Source organism: Leuciscus leuciscus (genome assembly GCF_965113295.1).
Source record: "Leuciscus leuciscus genome assembly, chromosome: 11".
Lineage (NCBI taxonomy): Eukaryota > Metazoa > Chordata > Actinopteri > Cypriniformes > Leuciscidae > Leuciscus > Leuciscus leuciscus.
Window position 1 is genome coordinate 17,883,073 of NC_138735.1, and position 25,452 is coordinate 17,908,524.

Sequence of the window (25,452 nt, forward strand, 5' to 3'; positions counted from 1 at the left end):
TCTCCATGTTAAACTAGTCCCATCCGAATAGGGCTTTAGTTTCCTCTGTTCATTATTCCATGTCATCTTAATATTATGTGATTGTGCTATTATGTTTCCTTTGTGATCTCCTGCGTGTAACCATTTGGATGTATCATTGAAGACTGTTTGTGTTGATATTCTCTATCGCCATGCATTTACAGCCACAGATTGTGACAACCAGAGAGGGTCTTAGTTATTTTTTATATATTTATTATGGAAGAATTCCATTGATTCATGTAATTGAAATATATTTAAAAGCAATACAATATTTAAGCATAAATACATATACTTATTGGGGCCCTTAGTAGCCAGGAAGCAGGATTTCACTTTTCCTTTATGTTGTTCACTATATGTACCACTTTTGCTTCACATAATCAGTGCGATAAAAATGCTATTTAGTTGTTTTAATTGTTGGTCAGAGACCCTCTTCCTTCCTAAATGGTCAGTTTATGACCAGAATGGGCTATAATCTGGATCAGTATGCTAGTCAAAAGTCTGACTACAGTGTAGAGCATTCACAATGACCAGCTGACAGTAACTCGTCAAATCACCTGTCTGGATGTCACAGCTCATTAATGTACAATTCCTATTACTTAGGCAACCCTTGCGATCATGTCAGTTCTGACTCTGATGGTCAATTAGGATATTTCTCAATATGGAGAAGGCTATTTCAGACAGCACGACTGAGCCTTTTTCAATCCTCAAGAGCTCGTATGAAAAATGCCCTTTTATTTATTCTTTGTGTGTATTGATGCCCGGAGGCAGCCTGAACCAGATGACCTGCGCTTTGCCTTTTCTGGACCAGATGCTGCTAATGCCTCCTCAATCCAGTTTCCTCAGGGGTGTTGGTAGAAATATCCATTTTAGTGGAGACGTCAGAGTGAAAAACAGAGACGAGAAAGATTGAAATTGATCTACAGAGGAAATAAATCTGTCTGTGACTGTCTGTGCTGGTTTGTGTTTCCTTGTTGTCAATCTATAGTGTAGGAAACCTCTATTTCCTGTCTTGTCCCATTATTGGTTTCTCTCAGGGTAAAATCTGGTGTTTTACAGCGTATGTGTCTTGTCTGCTTTGTATATAGCCGCGTTTCCACCGAAATTATCCAGAACAATTTGTCCTAGTTTCCACCGCGGTCTAAAGTACCGTGAAGATTAGGCAAATTAGTCCAGTGACGTATGATTTCATCCTCAGGATTTAAGCTTAATAAAGCCTGAATCTCGTCGGCGGTCCATTGTCGTATTTTTTAAACTCCATTGTTGATTCGAATAGCAAACAACTGTTACTTCACGCACCGCAACAGATTTTAAGATGCGTGGAGTCAACCAATCAAAATAGGGCCTGAACTCAACCAATCAGCATGTTCAGCGCCCAAGTCCCACCCCTGAAAGTTCCTGAACTTTGAAAAGTACTACCTCGCAAGCAGGGGCTTTCAGAGGGGGAAATATTTACCCGGAACTTCCTTTAGACCCTGGTTCCTGCGGTCGAAACACTGAGTACCACCCCAAAGTCCCTAGTTCCTGGGGAAAGTTCCTGTGGTGGAAACGCGGCTTATGCAATGTGTCTTCTTCCACAAGTGGGTTTGAACACAGTTAACACGCATCTGTACAAACATGGAGAAAACACAACGTGGATGTATAGTGAAGACCACATACTTAGGTCTGCCGCACAGTATGTGCATTTAAAGTATATAATTATGAGCTCTCGCTCGTGGCTATGAATGATAGCTGTGTCAGTCAGCGACTATAGCGTGTATAGAGTTTATTGAATTAATTTAATGACACCCAGAGTTTAAGATTTTTATTTGGTTGGCCTTCAACCTGGTTTGAAATCTATTATTTCTTTTTTCTTTTTGATTATGGCTATTCTGCCATAAAGAGATAGTTAAAAAATAGTCATCAATTACTCATCTTCATGTCCTTCTAAACCTGTAAAACCTTCCAAACTATTGCATATTTTGAAAAGAATGAAACATAAAAAAAAAACTTTTTGCCTACTCTTTTTATGAGTAGGCCTACTGTGAATTCGGACATACTTCTTTTGTCACATAGGGTTTTTCACCTACTATATAGTAGGGAAGTATGTGATATTGGATGCAGCCTCAGAGACATCCGATTCATGTATGAATCATTCTTTTGAGTCAGATATTTTCAATTATCTCTTTTCACTGATTCAATGATCTGGTTCCTTCAGTCAACAATGGTGAGGAAAATGAGTCTATTGTTATATAAATGCTATCATATGGCTCATTCATAATCATGTGGATCACTTTTCAGGTTACTTTTATGGTGGTTTTGCATATGTTTTGAAGCTTAAAAGCTCTAGTCCTCTATCAAGAACTCTATTTAAAATGTTTCTTTTGTCCACTGGAAGGAATGATATAAGGGTGAATGAAATGAAGACAGAGTTTTCATTAGTTGGGTGAACTATCCCTTTTATTCCTCCTTTCTTTTCGGTTCAAGATGGAACCAGATTTCATTTTATTGCGGAAGATAGTCCAGTGATTCAGCACTGAATGTGGCTGACTGAATATGTAGAGGATCCTTAGGTTTCTATAGGAATAATTAGATCATATTGACCTCTGTGCTCTCCCATTACTTCTCTTGAATTAGAGTTTAGCTCATTTTAGCAGGAAGCCTCTCAGACCGCAGTGTGGATGTGAGAGAGAACACAGCCTGTAGTACTGGTGAAATGTTTCATCACTGTTATATATGTTGTTATTTCCTGCATGACAGACAATGGACCACAACAGGAATATGTCATAAAGTCATGTGCAGCTATGATTAAAGGAAATTCAGTGCTTGTGTCCTGTCAATGACACCCTCACTAACAACCAGCCATTATGTTGTCCTGTTGGTAATTGGTTAAGCTTGCAGGTACCATTTTTCTGCTTTTTATTCAAGGAAAGTAGAGAGAGAGCAGGAAATTTTGGACATGTAATCAGGCAATCTTGCCAGCCGGATTCGAACTTACAGTGTCCATTTTGAGCACCATAACTCAATGTGTCAGGAAGCAGACTGTACGCTGACTGGTTGGCCATATCGGATCTTTTCCAGTTGTTGCTTAGGATGTGTTAACACTTGGCAGGTTTGGTTTGATTAAAACGATAGTGTGGTTCATTTATATAAGTGTGAACGCTGCCATCCAAACCTTGGTGTTCACCAAAACAAGTGGACCAAAACCCACCTTTTCACGAGGTCTCGGTCTGCTTTCAGACAAACTCTGATGCGGTTCAATGGAATTATATTTGCAACATGGACCAAAGATATCTAAACAAACTAAAAACAGGATGTGGTGACCCTAAAAAATACAGAATGCTCAAGCATACCTGGTTCATCCCGTCATATGAGCTATGTTGCCCAATACAATTAGGTTAAGGTGTCGGAATCACTTTCTTCTTGCAGAAGATCTTCGCTTGCATGTGCAATGGAGGAATTCCTGGCACTCTTTTGATTCCTTTATACATTTTCTTAGCTCTTCATGAGTTCTTAGCTGGTAAAAATACCATCATATGTGCTCACATACAACGATTGCATTTAGTCCAGCACACAGCATTGTTTTGAATGTTCGGTAAGTTCCGTCTCAAAATATACATCATAAAAGCTGTCCAATCAGGTTATGACCTTTTGATACCTTTTATTCTGTATCTTTAGGTTCAGTGTTAGAAATGACAGTGTGAATGCTAAGCGAACGAGGACTAAATGTATCATTTCTTTTTTGGTCAGGACCAAAAGAACATAACAAACTAAAAGTGTGAACACAGTCTTAGAGATTAAAAGCTAATCAGTTTACATAAAACACCTCTAATGGATGTTTGCACTTTTCACAAATCAACCGCCGAGTTAGTCAGTTAGTCACTAATGTAATTTGTATCTTTTCTTTGCTTTTTTGTGTCTCTTTCTACTTATATGAGGGGGTGGGATAGTGTTTAAGCACTGCAATGAGCTACAATATGAAATGTTATCCAAAAACTATTTTTTTTCCCCATCAGTAACTTTCAAAATAAATTATAGGTTTTGTCAATGTTTACACAGTAAACATTTACTATTCACAGAAAGAAAGAAAAATGTCTGAATCCAATTTCTAATGTACTGTTTGCGTGCGTGTGCGTGCGTGTGCGTGTGCGTGTGTGTGTGTGTGTGTGTGTGTGTGTGTGTGTATGTGTGTGTGTGTGTGGGTGTTTGATTGATTTTCTATCAAATCGTACTGGGAATTGTTCATAAGAGAAGATCAGAAATAAGGTCTGTCCAGTAGAAAGCGGTGGCTCCACTCTGTCCAGCATCTACTAACAGGAAACTCTGTGTGCATTCAATAAGACAAGAGGATGTAAAACCCTGTTTCCACGCACTAGAGACATGAGTCTCCAGACCCATCAACAAGCCATTCAGATCTGCAGTGTGTCAGTTACTGAGTCCCTGTGGCCTTGCTGATGAGAGCAACTTTGGTCTAATCGAGTTTTGTATTGCCCTTCGCACAGACTGACTCAATTTCATCTGTACTGTCATAGTGTAGAGAGGCTATAGGAAAGGAAAGATGGAGGGATTTTTGATTGACAGGTTATTCTGCAGTGGTAGAAGTTCTTGGCTTTGGCGTGATGCTGCAAAGTCCATCCAACAGACCTGCAATCAGATTCTACAAAACAGGGACTCCCACTTTATTGTGAGTCAATACTTTATTTTATTTATGTGTAATTAATTAACTAACAGTAATTAGAGTGATTTAAAGGAATAGTTCACTCAAAAACGGAAAGCTATGTCATAACATTCTTATCATCATGTCCTTCCAAAACAAAACGAAATGTCAAAAACATTCAACAAAATTACTTAAACTTTAACTGAAATGAAATTAAAATGGAAAAATATTAGTAAAAAAGATATTTCACCGATACTAAAACAATACTGGTACAGTTCAACTGTCCATCATTAACTTTAAAGGGATAGTTCACCCAAAAATGAAAATAAGGTAATAATTTACTCATCCTGGTGTTGTTTTAATGCAATATGCCATTCTCTCTGTTTCTGACCACAAAAAAAACAAAAAACAAAAAAGTGTCCCTCTCGGTCTCGTCCATATGGCAGTAAATAGTGACTAGCATCAATTTAAAAAAAAAAGACTTGTGACTTGTGCCATATTTTCCAAGCATACAGCAGTTTGGTATAAAAAATAAATAATAATAATACATTTAATGTATTATTTAAAGAAAATCCTGACCTTGGCCCTTGGTTTCTTGTGCATGACTGCGTGTTCATGAGACTATTAGCGCCACAGTTCACTCTGACTCGTCCAGAAAAAGCACACAAGTTGTGAGAAATCAAGATCAATAAAAACATGATAGGAAATACAACATCTAGAAATCCCAAAAATATGATCCATATACTTTCTTTTCTGAGTTGAACACCTCTGGACCAGAACACAGGTTGATACTCATCAACCTGCAGTCATGCACAAAAGACCAATTTAATTAAATTAACAGGATTTACATTTTTCGGTTTGTTTTTCACCAAACCCAATCGTATACCCCCAGAACACTTGGAAAATACAACATGTGTCGCATGGGACCATTCTGTAATTCTTTTGCATCTTGTTTTAAAAGCTTGATGCTGGTTGCTATTCACTGCCATTAAAGTATATAGACAAGCGAGAGAAGGACATTTAAAAAATTATTTTTGCAGTCTAAAAAAGAAAGAAGGGCATACACCAGGGTGAGTAAATGATAACTTAATTTTCGTTTTTGGGTGAACTATATCCCTTTAATATACATATGTTTTTACACTTAGCTAGTTGTAAGTATTTTATTTATTTTTTTATGAAAAGAAAAGAAGGATTAATAATGGCACGATTTATAGAATGTGCTTTATGGGTAAATATCAGACCACAGCCTGAGTTCTTGCTCTTCAGCCCATGAGTCTGAAAACAATCTATAATCACACTATAAGTTTCTCAGGAGTGCAAAACTACACTGAGTTTTGCGTCTGTATGTTAGCAGTGTGATGGCCCCTGTGGAGTGTGTTTACTATGTTCACTGATAGTGTAGACCACTTCAGAGGAGCTAGAGTGCACCTCCCTGTGCTGATTCGTGGAAGTGAGGTCAAAGGTCAAAGATGAGAGTGCAGGAGGTTGGGGAGATGAATGTAATGACCCCAACAGCTGCATTTTCTTTATCTGGCTACACTCTGTGCCTGATGCTCTTTTACTACAGTATGTTATGTTATTCTCAGAATATAGAATAACAGAATGTATATACTGAGCTTTATATAATGAGGGCCACTTTATATGTAATTTTAAAAAATCATAAAAAATATTTAAAAGAATATATTAATGTATTTAATTAGGAATATATAATAATTTATATATAATATTTGTATATTATATAATATATCATATATTTTTAACGTCATTTTTTTTGTATGGCGTCACTTATTGGCTTCCCCGGAAAACATTTCCGTTGTGTTCTCTCCTATTTGCAGCGCGTTTCTGTATTTGGTTGTGTTGTGAACTTTTGCAGAGCGTTTCTGTATTTGGTTGTGTTGTGAACTTTTGCAGAGCGTTTCTGTATTTGGTTGTGTTGTGAACTTTTGCAGAGCGTTTCTGTATTTGGTTGTGTTGTGAGTATTTGGAGCACACATGTGTTGTGAAACTGATGAAGATGTTTTCTTAATTTGCAGGTGTTTTTCTATTTGCATGTGTTTTCTTCAGTTGCAGCGCGTTGAGCTCTCTCGGCCACCGTAAAGAACCCCTGTAATGCAAATTACATGGGTTCTTGGAATACATGATGCTATTTTGCATAATGACTGCTAAACTGTATCATTTATTGATAAAATAATGGTATTAATATTTATGTTATGTTTTAAAATTTTATGCATCTGCTCAAATTTTAAATATTTAGAAACGATTATCAGTGATTAACTTCCAAAGTAATATACAGTCGGATTTATCCATAAGAAGGCAAGACAACATTTTAACATTAGCGCACATATTTTAACCATGGTTTATAGATTAGTGTTTGAGAATATCCTTGTTTCATGTTATGGAAATCTAACAGTTAAGCAGAAGAACAAACTTTCACATGTAATTATCCATGCATATACGATCACTGGGCATAAACAACATACACTCCAGGACTTATTTTCTCATTTTATGGTAAAAACAATGACAATTGCGATATTTAAAGATTATACTCATCCCCTTCAATCTTTTGAAATCCTCCCATCTGGACATAGACTCAAAATTCGTATTGTTAGAAGAAAAATAAAAAATCGTTTATAAAAAAATCATTTGTTCAAATGGCATGACTGGAATAATATCCAGTAATAGCAAAGTCATTATTATCAGGTCCTGACTTTGAATAATGATCTGTTATATAATGCTTTTTTTAAATGACTTATTAATGAAGGTTATGAAAGTTATTATAAAGTTTTACTAGCAAAATCAATCAAACCATATCACACTCCTTCAATCTTTCTCTCATTTGCTCTGCAGATTTCCGTGGCAGATGCCCAGCACCCTATGCCCCTGCCCCAGCAGTACTGAGCAGAGTCCCTTGGACCCCCATGGCTCCCCCCGTGGAGGGAACGCCCCTGGCCCGCTGCCTAGTCCTGCTGCACAGCCTGCTGCTGCTGTTGCCCAGAGGAGTGCCCTGCCGGGGGGCCACACGGGCCCCAGAGTCCCCCTGCCACAGAGCTGAACACCCACTCATCTCTCACACAGGTCAGCATTTCAATCCCACACCACAGCATTATAGCAAGTTACAGGAGAGCTCTGTTCTTGATTTGGCATGTTAATTAATGGTGCTTGCTGAGATATGCACCACAATTACTATCTGCTTGTTAAGCTGTGTGTGACGTATCAAATACCTTTTCCGGGTCCAGGAAATTGCTCCGTTTCAAGTAAAAATACCATCTCAACAGCTGTTTATGAGCATTTTGCATTCATATCACACCTTTAAACTAAGCATTTAAAAACTTGCAGTGTACGATACAGTCTCTTGGCTTCTGAACACCAATATTTTAATGATTCTGAAAAGATGAATCACTGTCTAACCAAATGAGATTGTGGTATGGAGATAAAGGTTAGGATCATGATTTTTCTGTAGTAGTACAGCACACTGCGAGTGTATATTAGCACCATTTGTTGTTTGCTTTTGGGATCTGATAGAGCGATGGGACTCGAAAATGGTGATATGAGGCATTACAACAGGCTTAACTACATAAACTATATTGACAGCACTAATATATATATATATATATATATATATATATATATATATATATAGCAATTAATTACAATTAAAAACACTTGTTTCACCCTAATACCTAATAATTTCACAGTTAATCTCCAAATTAATGTAGAGACAACATAAAGACAGTATATTTTAATTACTTGTTTAATGGCATATTTTTGTGAATGAAGCCAGTATCACTGATACTATTACAGCTATGATGTCTCATGAAAATGATTTCCCCCCCAGTTTTAAACATTAATTATAGCCATTCAATATTACAGTGTAACTGAAAGCTATACATTTTTTAACATTTATGAGACATTTAAGTGAACTTCAAACAATCCTCACATAAATCCAAAATAAATGTCATTTTTAACTGTGCCCTGCAAAATATACAGAAATGATCAAGTTATCAAACAGTCTGCACTGCATAAATGATCAATTAAATATATATATATATATATATATATATATATATATATATTTAAAGATTTATATAAATATATACCATGTATTAATGTTGACAGCCCTAATATATACTGTATATATATATATATATATATATATATATATATATATAAATCTTTAATCTTGCTTTTTGCCACATTTTCACATTATTATATATACTTTCACATTGGATAGTTGTTCATCTCTCACTTTTATGTAGATGTAAAATCCTTGACATATATCCCAAAAGAATATAAAACATATAGGGCCCTATCTTGCACCCAGCGCAATTGACTTTGTACACCGACGCATGTATCATTCCTATTTTGCACCCACGGCCAGCGGACTTTTCCCTCCACAGACGCACGTCGGTAAGTTAGGAAATGAACTTGCGCTCCCGGGGGCGGTTCAGCGCAAAGAGTAGGCGTGTTCCGGCGCAAACATTCCCTGGTGCTATTTTGCAGGTTTAGAAAACAATTCTGCCACTGACCAGGAAAAACCTAATCTAAAGTCAGTGGTGCGTTGCGCATGTTATTCATATGCTATTTTAAGGGCGCATGCTTGGACATAATCAATGTAGCGTGTGCACAACGCGCATGCACTTTGCTTCTCTCATCTACACACAGACGCAGCAGTTCTCATTTTTAGAAAACCATACATTATTACAAGGAAAAATATTAACACATGAGGGAAATCATTGTTCTGTCCATGAAGATGTGAAAAAATATGCATAAATCTAGCTTACACATTTACCCAAATTATTATACACCTGTTTAACCGAAGCTAATTTGGGTGGGTTTCTCCATCCCCAACGTCACTTCTCTGTGTTTTACGGCCCTGACGAGAACGTCGGTCTCCTCGGCTGTGAACCGCTCCTGGCGCGCGCCTGGCAAATCCGCCGTTATAATAGCAATGGGTATAATAGCAATGGGTATACTAGCCATGGAACAAGCGCGCCTGCTCTTAAAGGGAATGTGAGATGTCGCTCTGATTGGTTTATTTCATGTTATACCCAAACCACACCTATGAATAATGAAGCTACTTCAGACCAACCCATTTTAGATTTGCGTCGGGCACAAGAGTCATTTATCCCGCCGGTATAATAGCAACAGCGCCCAAGACCCGCCCACAAAGTTACTTGCGTTTCGCGCTTGATACTTGCGTTTCAGATCGTTAAAATAGGGCCCATAGTTTATGTACGTATATGTATGTACAAGCATTATTCAACTTAAAAACTGGCCATTATAATAGGAATAAATATATTATAATGCCGGCGTCTCCGGCATGGGAGTCCAGGGGAGTGCAGTTTACATGCACAGCTCTTACTAGCTTGCCTCCGTTACATTTGTAAATAGTCATTGAGACATGCTTTCTGACTACAGCACTAAATCCATTTTCCCTAAACTGTGTTTTGGGCCAAATCATAGAACTCTAATTGCATTGACAAACTCAGTCACCTTCCCTCCAGCTTAAATTACAGGACTCCCTTCTGGGAGAGCAGGTATTATAATCAATGTAAATTTAGCAGGCGGATTTCAGTAAATAATTGTGTAGCTGAATGTCAAAACCAAAGGGGGTCTATTGGGGCTAATGGAGTGGAAAGGCAAGGTCAATGTTTTAGCGTAGTGATCATCAGCTCTGACTGTAAGTGATCTTGAGAATGAAGCTATCGGTAAGCATGAGCTAGTGACTGATCACAGACTAGTAGCTAATTAACCCATTGTTTTGTAAGATGTGTCCGTATGCCAGGTCACCATCTGTGTTACAGAATGAGTGTGAGTTTCAATGTCTAACACCCTCCTCACACACACAAACGCTAAAACACGAACCTTTTAATTAGCACCCCATTCATAAAATATGCACAGTGAATGCAGTGGTAATGGCGTTTATACCCAGCAGCGACAGGGAGGTCTGTCACACACACACACACACTGTTCATTCCAAACCCATAATGGTCCATTGGCACCGTTTTGAAAATGCAATTCCTATGGTAGCTCAAATAATCTCCGTTCTCCCTGTTTGACTGAGCTTTTGATACAAAGCTTTCAGATCACTGAACGAGCCCCAGTCTACACATTTAACAGCCACCCTGCTGCAAAACCAAATACCTGCACGCCAGCTTTCACAAACAAAACCCCGTCTTCATAAAAACATTTATTCAAAGAGCACTGGGATCTGCGGGCACTGGCTTTCTCTTATGTGTTTGTTGAACTTCTCCACCAAGAGTGATAAAATAAGCCTTGAACTCCTTATGCCCTTTATGGCCTCATCTCTTATCTGGAGTTCAGATATGCTGTGTTTTCTATACAAGCTCTTGTATGTAGTTATTAATCCATTGTATTTAACAACAACTACAAGTAAACTAAATTTTTAAGTATACTAATTATATAATATATATATATACACTAACCTAAAGGATTATTAGGAACACCTGTTCAATTTCTCATTAATGCAATTATCTAATCCACCAATCACATGGCAGTTGCTTCAATGCATTTAGGGGTGTGGTCCTGGTCAAGACAATCTCCTGAACTCCAAACTGAATGTCAGAATGGGAAAGAAGGGTGATTTAAGCAATTTTTTTTTTTTTTTTTTTTTTTTAAGCAATTTTGAGCGTGGCATGGTTGTTGGTGCCAGACGGGCCGGTCTGAGTATTTCACAATCTGCTCAGTTACTGGGATTTTCATGCACAACCATTTCTAGGGTTTACAAAGAATGGTGTGAAAAGGGAAAAACATCCAGTATGCGGCAGTCCTGTGGGCGAAAATGCCTTGTTGATGCTAGAGGCCAGAGGAGAATGGGCCGACTGATTCAAGCTGATAGAAGAGCAACTTTGACTGAAATAACCACTCGTTACAACCGAGGTATGCAGCAAAGCATTTGTGAAGCCACAACACGCACAACCTTGAGGCGGATGGGCTACAACAGCAGAAGACGCCACCGGGTAACACTCGTCTCCACTACAAATAGGAAAAAGAGGCTACAATTTGCACGAGCTCACCAAAATTGGACAGTTGAAGACTGGAAAAATGTTGCCTGGTCTGATGAGTCTCGATTTCTGTTGAGACATTCAGATGGTAGAGTCAGAATTAGCATCTTTGGGATGTGGGGGAACGGGAGCTTCGTGCCCTGGATGTGCATCCCACAAATCTCCATCAACTGCAAGATGCTATCCTATCAATATGGGCCAACATTTCTAAAGAATGCTTTCAGCACCTTGTTGAATCAATGCCACGTAGAATTTCTGACTAGTATTCAAACACAATATTAGTATGGTGTTCCTAATAATCCTTTAGGTGAGTGTGTATATATATATATATATATACAGTATACTTTAAAATATTGTATGTGTATATTTGAAGAGTTCAGATGCAAAAGGCTCTAAGTGCCATCTGAAATTTTCTCGTATATTTAAGTTCAGTAAACAGTAAATGAAAACTATTCATTGTCATTTAAGTGACATGACTGAACTTAAATATAAATACTTCATTTATTTATTTGTTAATTAAAATAAATAAAATATGAGTAAATCTGAATTTTAATCAATACAATTTTGATATTTTGAATAAAAAAAAAAAAAAAATTTATTTTGAATAAGAGTTCTTGTTTTTATTACTTTAGAATATTTCATGTATTTATGTTAATAAAAAATATTACATAAATGCATACTTTTAAATATGTTCATTCAAATTTAAATAAATATTGTATTTAATCACTTTTTGTTTACTTTTCTATATTTCATTTCTGATCCATAGGTAGTTCATTTATATCTGAAACTTGCCATCGTACTACAAATTCTGTTGGCTTTTATGATGATTTGTATTTCGCTTAGGATAACAGTGTCTGCTACTTGATTAACTGTAAATTTGAGTTAGATAAATGCCCAATTATCAAATGTTATCTCAATATTGCCTTGACAAACTAGAATCCAACATATAGATAGAAAGGGCATTGATTACTGAAGCTTTTCACACCTAAAATTGATACTTGCACGCTGCCTTTATAAATACCTTCTGTTTCTTTAAAACTGTGTGCTTTGTGAAATAGTTTCCCCTGTAATTATAGCAGAACACACAGGTTGCTCTGTGCTTATCTTGACAAAGGCTTTATAGAGAAGAGTGATTGATGGGCCGTTTTTTTATTTTTATATATTTTTGTTTTATCAAAACCTTTCAGACTTTGTCAGGCCACCCAGTAGAGTGAATTGAACACTGAGAGAGACATTTTGCTCTCTCCTTTAATTTGCCTTTTTGAATCAAGCCTGCAGTCTGCATTTATAGAGGAGAGCAGCCTATTTGGGGAAAAAAAAAATCAATAAAAAGGGTTGAGTCACAGAGATGTGTGTGTCGATCCAGACCAGAAGAGAGACACTGGGAGCATGAGTCTGTGTTTTCCTAAATGGAACACCTCTGTTCTCTTCTCCAGAGTGCTGCGGTGACACGTTTCTCCGTGGACTGCATAATCCTTGTCCGTTTAGGATCAAAAAGTGGGAAGGACACCACGGACAGTCGGCTTTCCGCCCTGCAGACTATAAAGAGTATAAATATACGTCCTCTCAGCTATGCCTGAACTCCAGCAGAGCTCCAATGTTAGATCTCTGTATAAAGGCACACTGGTTGACTAAAACAAAAATGTTCATATCTGCGCCATGAAGCCGTAGTGCTCTGCTCACGAGTGCCGGTTTGTACAATAATGTTCTGGACAGATGTTGCACATTCATAGTGAGTCAGGTTTGCATTTTGTTTAGACTTCAGAGAGTGTTTTCTTTTTCTTTCTGGGAATACAATGACAGGTTTAAGAAGCAGATGGTTCCCCACAGGTACAGTACATATCTTATGATCAGTCGGAGTTTTGTCTGCACAGGCTTGCCGGAGCTTTTGCTGCATGACTTGGTGCAGAAACAAACACTTTTATGTTAGAATTTATCTTATTTTTGTAAGTTTCTTAAGTGAACAGTTTCAGTTAAGATTAATTATGCTATTGATTTATATATGTGACCCTGGACCACAAAATCAGTCACATGGGTAAAAAAAATTTTAATTGAGATTTATACATCATCTGAAAGCTGAATAAATAAGCTTTCAATTGATATTTGGTTTGTTAGGATAGGACAAACCAATATTTGGCCGAGATACAACTATTTGAAAATCTGGAATCTGAGGGTGCAAAAAAATCGCCTTTAAAGTTCTGTTTATGTTCGCGATTGTGCTGCATTCACTCTGTTTTATATATTTACGGTAGGAAATTTACAAAATATCTTCATGGAACATGATCTTTACTTAATATCCTAATGATTTTTGCCATAAAAGAAAAATCAATAATTTTGACCCATACAATGTATTGTTGGCTATTTTACATTCATATCTACCATGCTGATGTCTACGCTGAAAAACAAATTGGTGTCGAAACAATTTTTACTCAGAAATTGCTGGTAAATTTCATATTTCAAATTCAATTACATAGAGAAGAGGGCAAGTAACACATCAAATTAAAGAATGAACATGAAATCATAATAAACAATATTTTTACAGCATTTCTCGTTTCATGTTATTCTATGCATATACTAATATATTTTCAACATTTTAAGTTGTATAAGCTTTAGCTTTGGTTAATATTTATAAATGAACATTAACCTAGATTAACAAATGCTTTACAGAATGCCGTAGTTTGTAAGTTTGATGCCTAAATCATAAACTAATGTTGACAAATTCAAGCTTATTGTAAAGTATTTCCAGTTTTTTGTAATTTGACAAAAAAAAATTTTTTTGAGCAGTAACATTTTCTCATTTGTAAGTGAGTTTTAACAAAAGCATCTGCTAAATGAATAAATGTTAATTAAGTAATTTTTTTAGCTCATTAAGTGTCAACATTTGGTAACAATACACACTCTTTGTTAAGTGGTTTAGTCTCATTTTAGTTACAAGTTTGTCTTGAAATCCTCCCTGTGTAATTTTGGTTAGATAACTTGTTTAAGAGCCACTTTGTGCCAGAAGACCCCAACATTTACACAGCTGTGGCTTGTCAGATGTTCCTTCCTGTACTTAAAGAATCTTTGAAATGAGCAAACATATTAATGTCTATTAAAAGAAACAGTCCTTGACAGTTCAAGAAAACAGAAGTTTAAGAGAAAAGTTTTGACAGCCGGGGCCTTGAGAGCTTTCAATTGCTTCCATGCTGAGGATGATTTTTGGAAACTGCCTACATTGCTTTACATCTTCATGCTATTTTTATTTGACATTCATTGCTAAAGTGGCTCTGACTCTTGAATTAAAGGTTTTTGCAAAACGATTTTGAGTTTTACACATTTCGATAGTACGTAGTAATCTGTTATTTTAATGACTTTGTCATGAATTGACGCCTTTAACATATAACCAAGTATTCAGTATACTGTATATGCTGAAGGACACAAAGATAAAACAAACATGAACGTCCACCATTAGCCGACATGAGTGGACTACACCTAGGTTGTAAGCTTTTAAATTACCCAGGAGCCTTAAAAGAATTAATTTACATTCTCAACGTATGAAACTGCTTCTTAGAAACACTGGAGAACCACATTGAGCATCTCCACATTCACTTATGAGTTCCACTCTTGCTGGAGTTAGGGCTATCCCATAGAGACATGCAAGATTTATGGAGGAACATCGTGGTAACTGATGCTATGGATCTTTGGGGAATTCTGCCTTCCTTTTGTAAGCTTGAGACACTCTTCTTCAGAAGAAAAACAACCCCATAAGAGTTAGAGGAAGCTTTGTTCTTCAGTAAAGCTGTTTAACTGATTATTGAAATAAAATTGAAATAGATTCTTTTAATTCATTTACTAGACTTTTAAATTATTCAGTATGGTTTGCAGAGCACAAAGAATAATAAAGTTAATAAAATTAATACTGTCTTTCTATAATATCTTCTGTTTTGAAGGAAGGCTCTTATGCTCAACAAGGCTGCATTTTGTTTGATCAAAAATACAGTATAAATAGTAATTCTGAAATATTATTATAATTTTAAATAACTGTTTTCTGTTTGAATTTATTTCAAAATGTAATTTATTCAAATGATGGCAAAGCTGAATTTTCAGCATCATTACTCCTGTCTTCAGTGTCACATGATCCTTCAGTAATCATTATAATATGCTGATTTGCTGCTCTAGAAACAGGCTGGTTAAAGTAGACTTTGTGTGTGGGCAGCCAATGAAGACCATAGACTGGCATTATGCAAATGTATTACATTGTTATGTGTAACAGGAAGTGAGGAATTGCTGACGATTCGTTTTGGCAGAATGTTTCAGAAGAGATTATATAATGTAACTTTATCTGTCATGCACTTTGATCTTTAAAACTTTGCAGACCTTTTTACATTCACAAATAGCTATATTACACACTGCATGAAAGGTAATATTTGAAAATAATAGGGGCACTTTAATGTGAAACTACACCTCAGAGCTGGGGAAAAAGGCAATGACCAGTAGCACAACTTAACAAATTATAGCATTACTGGAACAGCTAACCCAGCAGCTATCCCATTACACAGAGGTAGGTAGGCAAAAAAGATGTTAGACAGGCCAAGATTGAGGCTTTGATGCTGGGGCCAGAGGTTAATATGAAAGGCGCCACAGCAGAAGCTCTTGCTATGCATACCATACACCCGCACACAAACAAACATGAATGCACTCTGGTGTCCACTAACTGAATGGGAAGTAATACAAAATATTCAACGGTATCTGTGTGTGTCTGTTCGTGATGTGCTCTAACGTGTCTTCTCTTCTACAGAAATCGAGCCTTGGATCCATCGGTTCAGATCTGAGGGCACCGTCGATTATTCACAGCTGACTTTTGACCCAGGCCAGAACGAACTAATCGTGGGCGCAAGGTAATGGCACCTTCTTCCATCACCGTTATGACATTTAATTAGGACTCAGTCCATGTGTCTCAGTATACGAATGATTGTGTTTTTCGATGTCAGAGGTTCTGACAATGTGTCTGCAAAGCCGTACATTCATATTTTACTGTATTTTCAGCAACACTAAATTGACACCTACTGCGAAAATGTCACGATTGCCAGGTTTCCCATGATTAGCCCAATACTGACAAATAATATGAGTCTTCACAAAGCCACACAATGAAACTGCAAGACTTTTGTGGCAGACAAAGAACAGCATAGACCCTCCTCGCTGACAGATACTTTCATAAAAATTGCACCATGAATGTGAGAATAGGATAGGATTCCTATGTCCAGCTCTAATTAATGAGTGTGATGATTTCCACATAGACTTTCACACTGTCCTGCCATACATCTTCAGCCAAATTAATCTCATATTCCCGATCTGTCAGCAGCCTGGATGGTCTCCAAGCAATTATTTTGTGACAACCGCAGAAACGGTTTGATATGAGGCACTGTAACAGTTCATTCACCCACAGGACCGAGAGCGGTGGAATAATTACATTTTCTCTGAGAAGCAAGGATTACCGGTCACTTCACTAGTGATTCATTGTATCTTGAACAGATTGGGGTTTTTTTTTCTTGAAAGTAACGAGATGGAAAGTGTTAGTTAGCTCTCAGAACCTGCTCATAAGTGCAACACATCATTATCAAGTCTGACTCAGCTAGAGTTGGAAGTAACGCGGTTGGGATGTTTGTTTCTCTCTAAACATCAAAATGTCTTGCTGGTGTTACAAAGAAGTACAGATCAGTGCTAATGGCTCAACTGAAAAAAACTCTTTTGACCTGTTGTACAGTAGATGTCTTTTATTTTGGTTGGGGTTTAGAGACAGCAAAGCCCCTCAAACAAGAAGGATACTAACAACTGGAGCTGAAGGAATCCAGTACTCTTTAAGTGCTCTTTAGGTTCAGGTTGGTAACTAGAGATGCACAATAAATCTGCAGTCATATCAATGTCAGCCGATAGATGTTACTTTTTAATAACAACTTGTTTACTTAATTTTTAATTAGTCTTCCCAATAGCGTCACTTATTCATTCATATTTGCGATGCGGAAGACGCATGAAAACAATAGGCGGGATTTATCGCATGAACTAATCATAGCCAACCATATTCAATCATAGTGCAATGGAAGCATTGTTTTATTTTTGTTCTATGGATTATTTTCTCATCCAATTTTTTGAGGAGATGTTAGACAGATGTTCACTGCCTCCTCTGAGGAAACGCCCCTGACACACACACACACACACACACTCAGGAGATACTTCGGATAAAGGAATAAAAAAAAAACAGCCACATGATACAAAGACAACACGGAACAATGAACAGACAGAACTCAGGGTTTAAATACACAGGCTGGATTATCAGGAACACAGGCAAAACGGTAACAGAGAAAACTAAATACATCGGTTATCACCCTTAAAAAATACATTCGAAATATGGTTAAAAGATCAGTGCATCCCTACTGAGAACTGTATGACAGTCATTTCTAGCAATTTGTGGAGGTGACAATCACAGTAAACAACACTGTTTATGCAGATCGCCCATCTTTCTGCGGTTAATGTCCTTCACTATGGATAGGATGAGTCAGGCACTGTGGATCAATATTGTTCAAATTGAGATGTGAAGAGGAAAACGAAAGTCTTGTCTTGGTTGAACTCCATGATGTTTTTCGGCTCGACTGGTTGTCCCTGGAGCAGATGGGTTTTCAGTGCTCAAGGCCTCAGAAACGCACACACAGTCTGGCCTAATGGAGTGTGTGAAGGTTCTCCTGCTGAGCTGCTGCTTCATCAAGGTCACTGAACAACAGGGTTCTCGTGAAGATACTCAGCAGTTCAAGGAACATTTCTGCCAATTACCAACACCAGACTGAGCAGACCTGTCAAAGCACAGACACTTAGAATGTGGAATATTGAGTCATGTCTCAAGCTTACTGGACATGGAACAACATTTCTATTAACCAAACAGATTGTAGAGATAAGGTTAAAGTTAAGGGCATTTTCCTCATAATAGGGGTATTTTATGGTTATGGATACATCATTTTTGAAGAGGGATATTGTTCTAGGACCAACAAAGAATAACAATTCAAAGGATGTTGACCTACTTGGCTAGATCACATTGTGCCTGATGTCCAATAGAACTGCATTCAAATTCAACAACAAAAAGAAATAGTAATTAATAACCTACAACGAGCACAGTATGATCAGAATACCTCTATACTGATAGTGTAGTTGCATGGTCATTACAGAAAAAAATTGCCTACTGGTCTATTGAAAAGGAGCCATTGATAGTGAGAAACTCAAAAGGCTTTAACGGTAATGCAGTGAAACACAATCAATAGACATGTCGATTCAGTAAATGGACCTTAATCACAGCAACCTGATTTATCATGTACTCTCTTATACAATAAGACAGGCTCCGCTTTCAGGTTATGTGCCATATTGTTTGAGCAAATGTGTTTGTGCTTCCGTCGTTCACAGATGAATGTAAAATCATGTTGGACGGATTTGTAGTTCCACACACAGTATAATATTACAATTTAGATTAGAGTTGGCAGAACAATATATCGCTACACTAGATTGTATACTCAATCCAAGATGTTTGGAGGAACAAATTGTGTTGTTTTTTTGCTGCCCAGAATTAAAATGCAGGCAGCATTTACAATCGTCTGCTGCTCCAAACAAGCATCTTACCCTTAGGGAAGGTCCAGCATCGGCTCATTAAAGTGACAGTGGGCTGCACATTTCGCATAAGAGGTTTTTGATTCTAACACAAGGTTAGCTTTCAGCCAGGAATGCGGATCATATGAAAAATCAAACTTGAACTGTTACGCCAAGTTCAATTGAAAGTGGATGTGTATAGGGAGCATATTAATGTGATTTATTCAGCAATTAATTTGGCAATTTAGTTCTGAATCCTCTGTTTTATTTATAGACTTGTTTATCTCTGAAAAATCTCAAAACATTCCTCTCACAACATTGGCCAATTGCTATTACACATGGATTCACTCAAAATTTTGCAACCCATAAAAATCTCTATTTATAACCGCAATGCCCTTCCACCCTCTGAGACAACTTGTGTTCTGATTTGAGAGGAAATTCATACCTTTTTTTTTTGCCTTCTCTTTCAGAAATCATCTCTTCAGGCTGCATTTAGAGGATCTTTCATTGATCCAGGTGAGTGAAAAAGTGTATGTCTGTGTCTTTTCTGGAATTGCTCAGAGAGCTCAAACACCCAGGATAAGACTAACAGGTGTTGCTGCCGCCATGTGTACATGAATGAATGAATGAGGCATTTTATATAGCGCTTTCATATGTACTACTGTAATGCCACAGTAAAACGGCGCTCACCACACACCAGCTATAGGTGGAGAGGAGAGAGAGTGATAGAGCCAATTCAATGTAAGGGGATTATTAGGAGGCCATGATTGGCAAGGGCCAATGGAGGGAATTTGGCCAGAACACCGGGGTTACACCCCGACTCTTTATTAGAAGTGCCATGGGATTTTTAATGACCACAGAGAGTCAGGACATCGGTTTAACGTCTCATCCGAAGGATGGTGCTCTTTGGCAGTAGAGTGTCCCTATCACTATACTTTGGCATTAGGACCCACACAGACCACAGGGTGAGCGCCCCCTGCTGGCCACGCTAACACCTCTTCCAGCAGCACCCTGGTTTTCCCAGGAGGTCTCCCATCCAGGTACGAACCAGGCTCAGCCCTGCTTAGCTTCAGTGGGTAACCAGTCTTGGGCTACTGGGTGATATGGCTGCTGGCTACATGCCAATTACAGTGGCTTCATAAGCTCAGAGACAAATACTTTGCCAATTTAAAAGTTCTCAGTTCGGCACAATGCAGACGTGACTGGTGTTTGTGCCCTGTGGGCTGGCGCTGTCTGCAAACTTGCCCTGGGCTCCATTTTGCATTTGTGTTGTTTGACTTTTTTTTTTTAATGCAGGCACACAATCATGTTCTTAGAGTCTCTGATACTAGCATCGTATTGGGTATTGATAAAGATGTTCACTGATAAATATGATGAGGCTGATTAGGATTAGGGAGTCTTAAGGGATGTTCATACTGACTGCGATCAATTGCTGGACGTTGTTGCGTGTCCGTGCTTTACGAGGTGGCGGATCTCTCTCTCAGATAGAACAAGGCACATATTATTATTTCTTTAAAGGCACACTATTGGATTTTTCGCCACTAGGGGTCGTTTATTCAAAACAAAGGCGTAGCTTGATGATGCCTTGATTTCAAGGAATCATGGGAGTTGTCGTCTTCATATTCATGGATGAATGGTAATGAATTAAAGATTTATTAACATTACGAAAGCCGTTGGAGAAGAACGAGGCCGCTGGAGCGATTGCTAATGAGAGACAAGCACGACACACGGCTCGAGAGCAGTGGAGCTTTTATTATGCCGTAGACGTTGCTTCCGCTTCTTCTGGTATGAGGGATAACGTAGTGCTGTTTTATCATATTAGATACATTTGAGTGTGTTGAAAGTTGTTATAATGCTACTCTGTGCATTCACTTGGCGGCTACTAAATGAGATGCTTGTTGCACACTGCAGTGAGCTGTATCGATATTAGGCATGGTAAATATGATACTCGCGGTAAATCAAGAAAACGAGATTTAAACAATAAGACTTACTGTGTTGGGCTGAGTTTCCCGAAACCTTCTTAACGCTACGTCGTTCTTAAGTTACACCTTAAGCTGTACTTTATGGATAATACGTGTTTCCCGAAACGTTCTTAGTTAAGTATACCTTCTGTAAGTCATGCTTTCGGAAGGTTGGTCTGGACCACTCTTAGCTTCACCTTATCACTGTTGCAGGGCTATATGAATATAATTCTGAAGTTTTAATACACACAGACAGTGTTCAGTTAGGCTAATTCAAGTGTTTTCATGCAAAGAATAAAATTGTCATTACACTGATTGTTGTTAGAATTTTAATTATATTATTATAATACAATTTTATAAATGTATTTTAATAAAAGAGCGCTTTTAAAGGCCAGTGAAAGCAAAGGCTACTGTCAGTTAAGTCCTATTCGGACGCTGATATTGTTTATCATGGGCTCGTCCGGTATTTTAAACATTTACAGGGGTAAGTCTGTGATTTTAGTGCCGTCCGAATCCATAATATCAGTGTTTTTTCTCACCCAACCCGCGTAAAAATCCCTGGCCAAATTAGTAGCCTACCTGTTTTTTGACAAACAGGTCGTGTGGTAATTTAATTGCCGTCTGAATCCACATCTCTGCGTTTTCAAGAAGAGATTCAAAATTCACTGTTTAAATCATTTTTGATCACTACCGAGCACCGTACGTGACGTACACTTTTATTACTGAAATGCTTGAAAGTATTTACAAGAACAATATTTCATCGCAGCTCCACCTCAGCGAACAAAAATGGGAAAGAGAAGAAAGCACATACAAATTTAAATGGTTATTATGGCAGCAATATATGATACAATTTTAAAATATGTAGGCAATGCTATTATAGGCTATTATAGTTTGGATTACTTTTTATAATATCCCATGAGTCCTAAAAAAATGCAATTTCAACTATTTCTAAAGTGCTTTTTTTTTATAAAGAACACCGCTTTCTCAGATAAACAGCCCTTGCACGAGAGAATAATTGATTCTCGAGCCATCCATATCAGCAGATTCAGCACCATCGCCACGGAGAGCACCGTCGCACGTAAGAAGGTATATCTTAAGCAGCTTCCAAAGGTATAGTTCGGGGTACACGCCTAGAAATGGTATACCTTCAGTTAAGTTATACCTTAAGAGTCTTCGTAGCGTGCTAAGAGACAACGTTATCGGGAAACTCAGCCCTGAGCTGTATAACAAAGATTAGTTTTCTGTTGATAAATATATCCAGCAGCAACAGTTGCTCACTTGTCTAATATATAACATATAATGTATTAAAGCGTCTTTGGTGTTTCCATGGTTTCTACAAAATAAAGCCGGAAATCGAGGGTAACGCGGGTATGCTGTCATTGATAGGCGACTTTCGGAAACGGTCCGTGTCCTGTTTAAAACTGCTTATTTTTCTGGATTTAAACATTCTTAGAAACATTTGGGATAACACAAATCAACAAAATATATAACACTGATGTAGTGGTTTTTGGATATTTTGATCCAAAAATCTTACATAGTGTGCCTTTAAAAAAGCAATGAAGCAGTTTTGTCAGATTATCATGTTTATTTATTTATGATAATATATTTGTTCAATAAATCAAAGTCATGTGGTGCAACCAATATAAGGGGAAGAACAGAACAAGAAATGTTAGAATATTCTAATATTTTTAATAATTTTTATAACATATTTTATATATTAGACTCTAGCATCCCCATAACCCAGAGAACAAAAGGAGACAAGTTAGACCTTTTTATGATAAGACATTTTAGAATTAAAACATGATATTTATTTAAAAAAAAAAACTTTTTACCTTAAAAATATGTTTAGAAATGATTATGAAAATGAATCACTTTGTCGCTTGTCACTTGGAAACGCTGCTCGTCTTTAGACTCTGGGCCCTATTTTAACGATCTGAGACGCAAGTGTCAAGCGCAAAGCGCAAGTAACTTTGTGGGCGGGTCTCAGCGCTGTTGCTATTTTCCTGGCGGGATAAATGACTCTTGCGCCAGGCGCAAATCTAAAATGGGTTGGTCTGAAGTAGCTTCATTATTCATAGGTGTGGTTTGGGTGTAACGTGAAATAAGTCAATCAGAGCGACATCTCACATTCCCTTTAAGAGAAGACGCGGTTTTTCCATAGCAGATTGCTATTGTAACGGCGGATTTGCGCCAGGAGCGGTTCACAGCCAAGGAGAGCAACGCTCTCGTCACGGCCGTAAAAGAGAGAAGTTACATTGAAATGGAGAAACCCACCCAAATTAACTTCGGTTAAACAGGCGTATGATAATTTGGGTAAATGTGTAAGCTAGATGTATGCTTTTATAATAAATTGTCTATCTATCTATCTATCTATCTATCTATCTATCTATCTATCTATCTATCTATCTATCTATCTATCGTAATAATGTATGATTTGCAAAAATGAAAACTGCTGCTTCTGTGTAGATGAGAGAATCAAAGTGTATGCGCGTTGTGCACACGCTACATTGATTATGGCCAAGCATGCGCCCTTAAAATAGCATATGAATAACATGCGCAACGCGCCACTGACTTTAAACAATTTTTTCCTGGTTAGTGGCGCAATTGTTTTCTAAACCTGCAAAATAGCATGAAGGAACGTTTGCGCCGGAACACGCCTCCTCTTTGCGCTGAACCGCCCCCGGGAGCGCAAGTGTATTTCCTAACTTACCGACGTGCTTCTGTGGAGGGAAAAGCGCGCTTTGTGCGGGTGCAAAATAGGAATGATACATGCGTCGGTGTTCAAAGTCACTTGCGCTGGGTGCAAGATAGGGCCCTCTGGCCTCTCCAGTTGGACCTGAAAGAAGACCTGCATATCTCCCAAATTAGAACTTATTCACCAAAATTTCAAACATAATTACCCAAGAGTAACAGCTGTCCTGTGATAGCTGCAGCAGCAGGCAAGTTACTCTCTCTCCTATTGCATTGAACATCTTATAACTCTGTAAATAACCATCCAAACATTGACGTGTTTGTAAATTTATTCGAAGCCTTTCCCAGTGTGAAGAAGTGGACTCTTTTGAGGCCTCCGAAATAGCCAAACACTGGCTGTTTAACAACTTAAACATCATGGGGGCTCCTCAAAAAGGCTAACCTCCTGGGGAAAAGAGCAAACAGACCAGACTTAACTTCTGAGATGCCTTTTGTTCTGACCTGCTCACAGGGAACCAGCATCACAAAGATGAGCCCTGCCATTGCTCTCCAGCCAATCCTTTTCTCCTTAATAGAATTCCTTCACTTGCCTCACAGCATGGAGTCTTGTGTGTACTTTTTCTTTTTGGTCTTTTAATGCCCTTTGTCACTGCTTCAGCCGACTTTGCTGAAGGTTTCTCTGAAAAGAGAAATGCTCTGATGTGATGTTTTGATGAGAGGTTCCCAATTTAGCTTGACCCAAAGCCCAATTTAGCTTGACCCAAAGCCCAATTCCATTGCGGTAAGCAAGTACTTGTAGGTTGTTTGTGTTTTTAAGCATTTATGACTTTGATGTGAGGCATTCATGACTTTTGTGAGGTTTTGGTTGAATATGGTTTATTTAGAACCTGTCATATTTATTTTCCCCTTATATTGTGCAACAACTTTCAAGGAAAACTGGTGATATCACAGGCGATGGGATAATATGAATGATGCCGGCAATATGGTGCAATGAGTGAGAAGTCCTGAGACCTGAGAAGGAAATGACCTAGAAAGTAGTGCTTTTATCCTTCATTGATCTCACAGAATAGAGCTTTCAGTATCAATGATGCATCAGCAATAGGAAAAATAAACCCGCTGAGTGACCCATCATGTGTCTGCAACACCTCTGCTAGTGTTTAAGAGCACAGGTCTGTGAAGCATTAAAAGCCTTTTAATGGCCGGATAAATGGGGCAGCGCTGTAGTAGATGTATATCGTGAAAGTATATAATCATTATATGTACATGGGCAGGGCACATTTTATTTCATGGGCCATTGTACAAAATGGGTGTCATTTGTGACCCTCCTGCATATGCAGACTTTAAAATTCGATAGCTGATCATTTTTTTTAATGTATTATACATAGTACTTCTATCTATCTATCTATCTATCTATCTATCTTATCCATCTATGTATCTATCTATCGGTCGGTCTTTCTATCTGTCTGTCTGTCTGTCTGTCTGTCTGTCTGTCTAAGCATAATATTATACTGTAACAAAT

At 37.8% G+C, this 25,452-nt stretch overlaps 1 protein-coding gene across 1 annotated transcript in view; it reads left to right on the plus strand.

Annotated features, from left to right (window-relative positions):
• sema5a (sema domain, seven thrombospondin repeats (type 1 and type 1-like), transmembrane domain (TM) and short cytoplasmic domain, (semaphorin) 5A) overlaps positions 1-25,452 on the plus strand; it is a 131,565-nt gene that overhangs the window by 26,748 nt on the left and 79,365 nt on the right. Inside the window, exons 2-4 of the mRNA XM_082183535.1 lie at positions 7,499-7,726; positions 16,454-16,553; positions 19,752-19,797. Of these exons, the coding sequence (XP_082039661.1) occupies positions 7,570-7,726; positions 16,454-16,553; positions 19,752-19,797 (303 nt within the window). The 5' untranslated portion in view covers positions 7,499-7,569. The remainder of the gene's footprint in view (positions 1-7,498; positions 7,727-16,453; positions 16,554-19,751; positions 19,798-25,452) is intronic.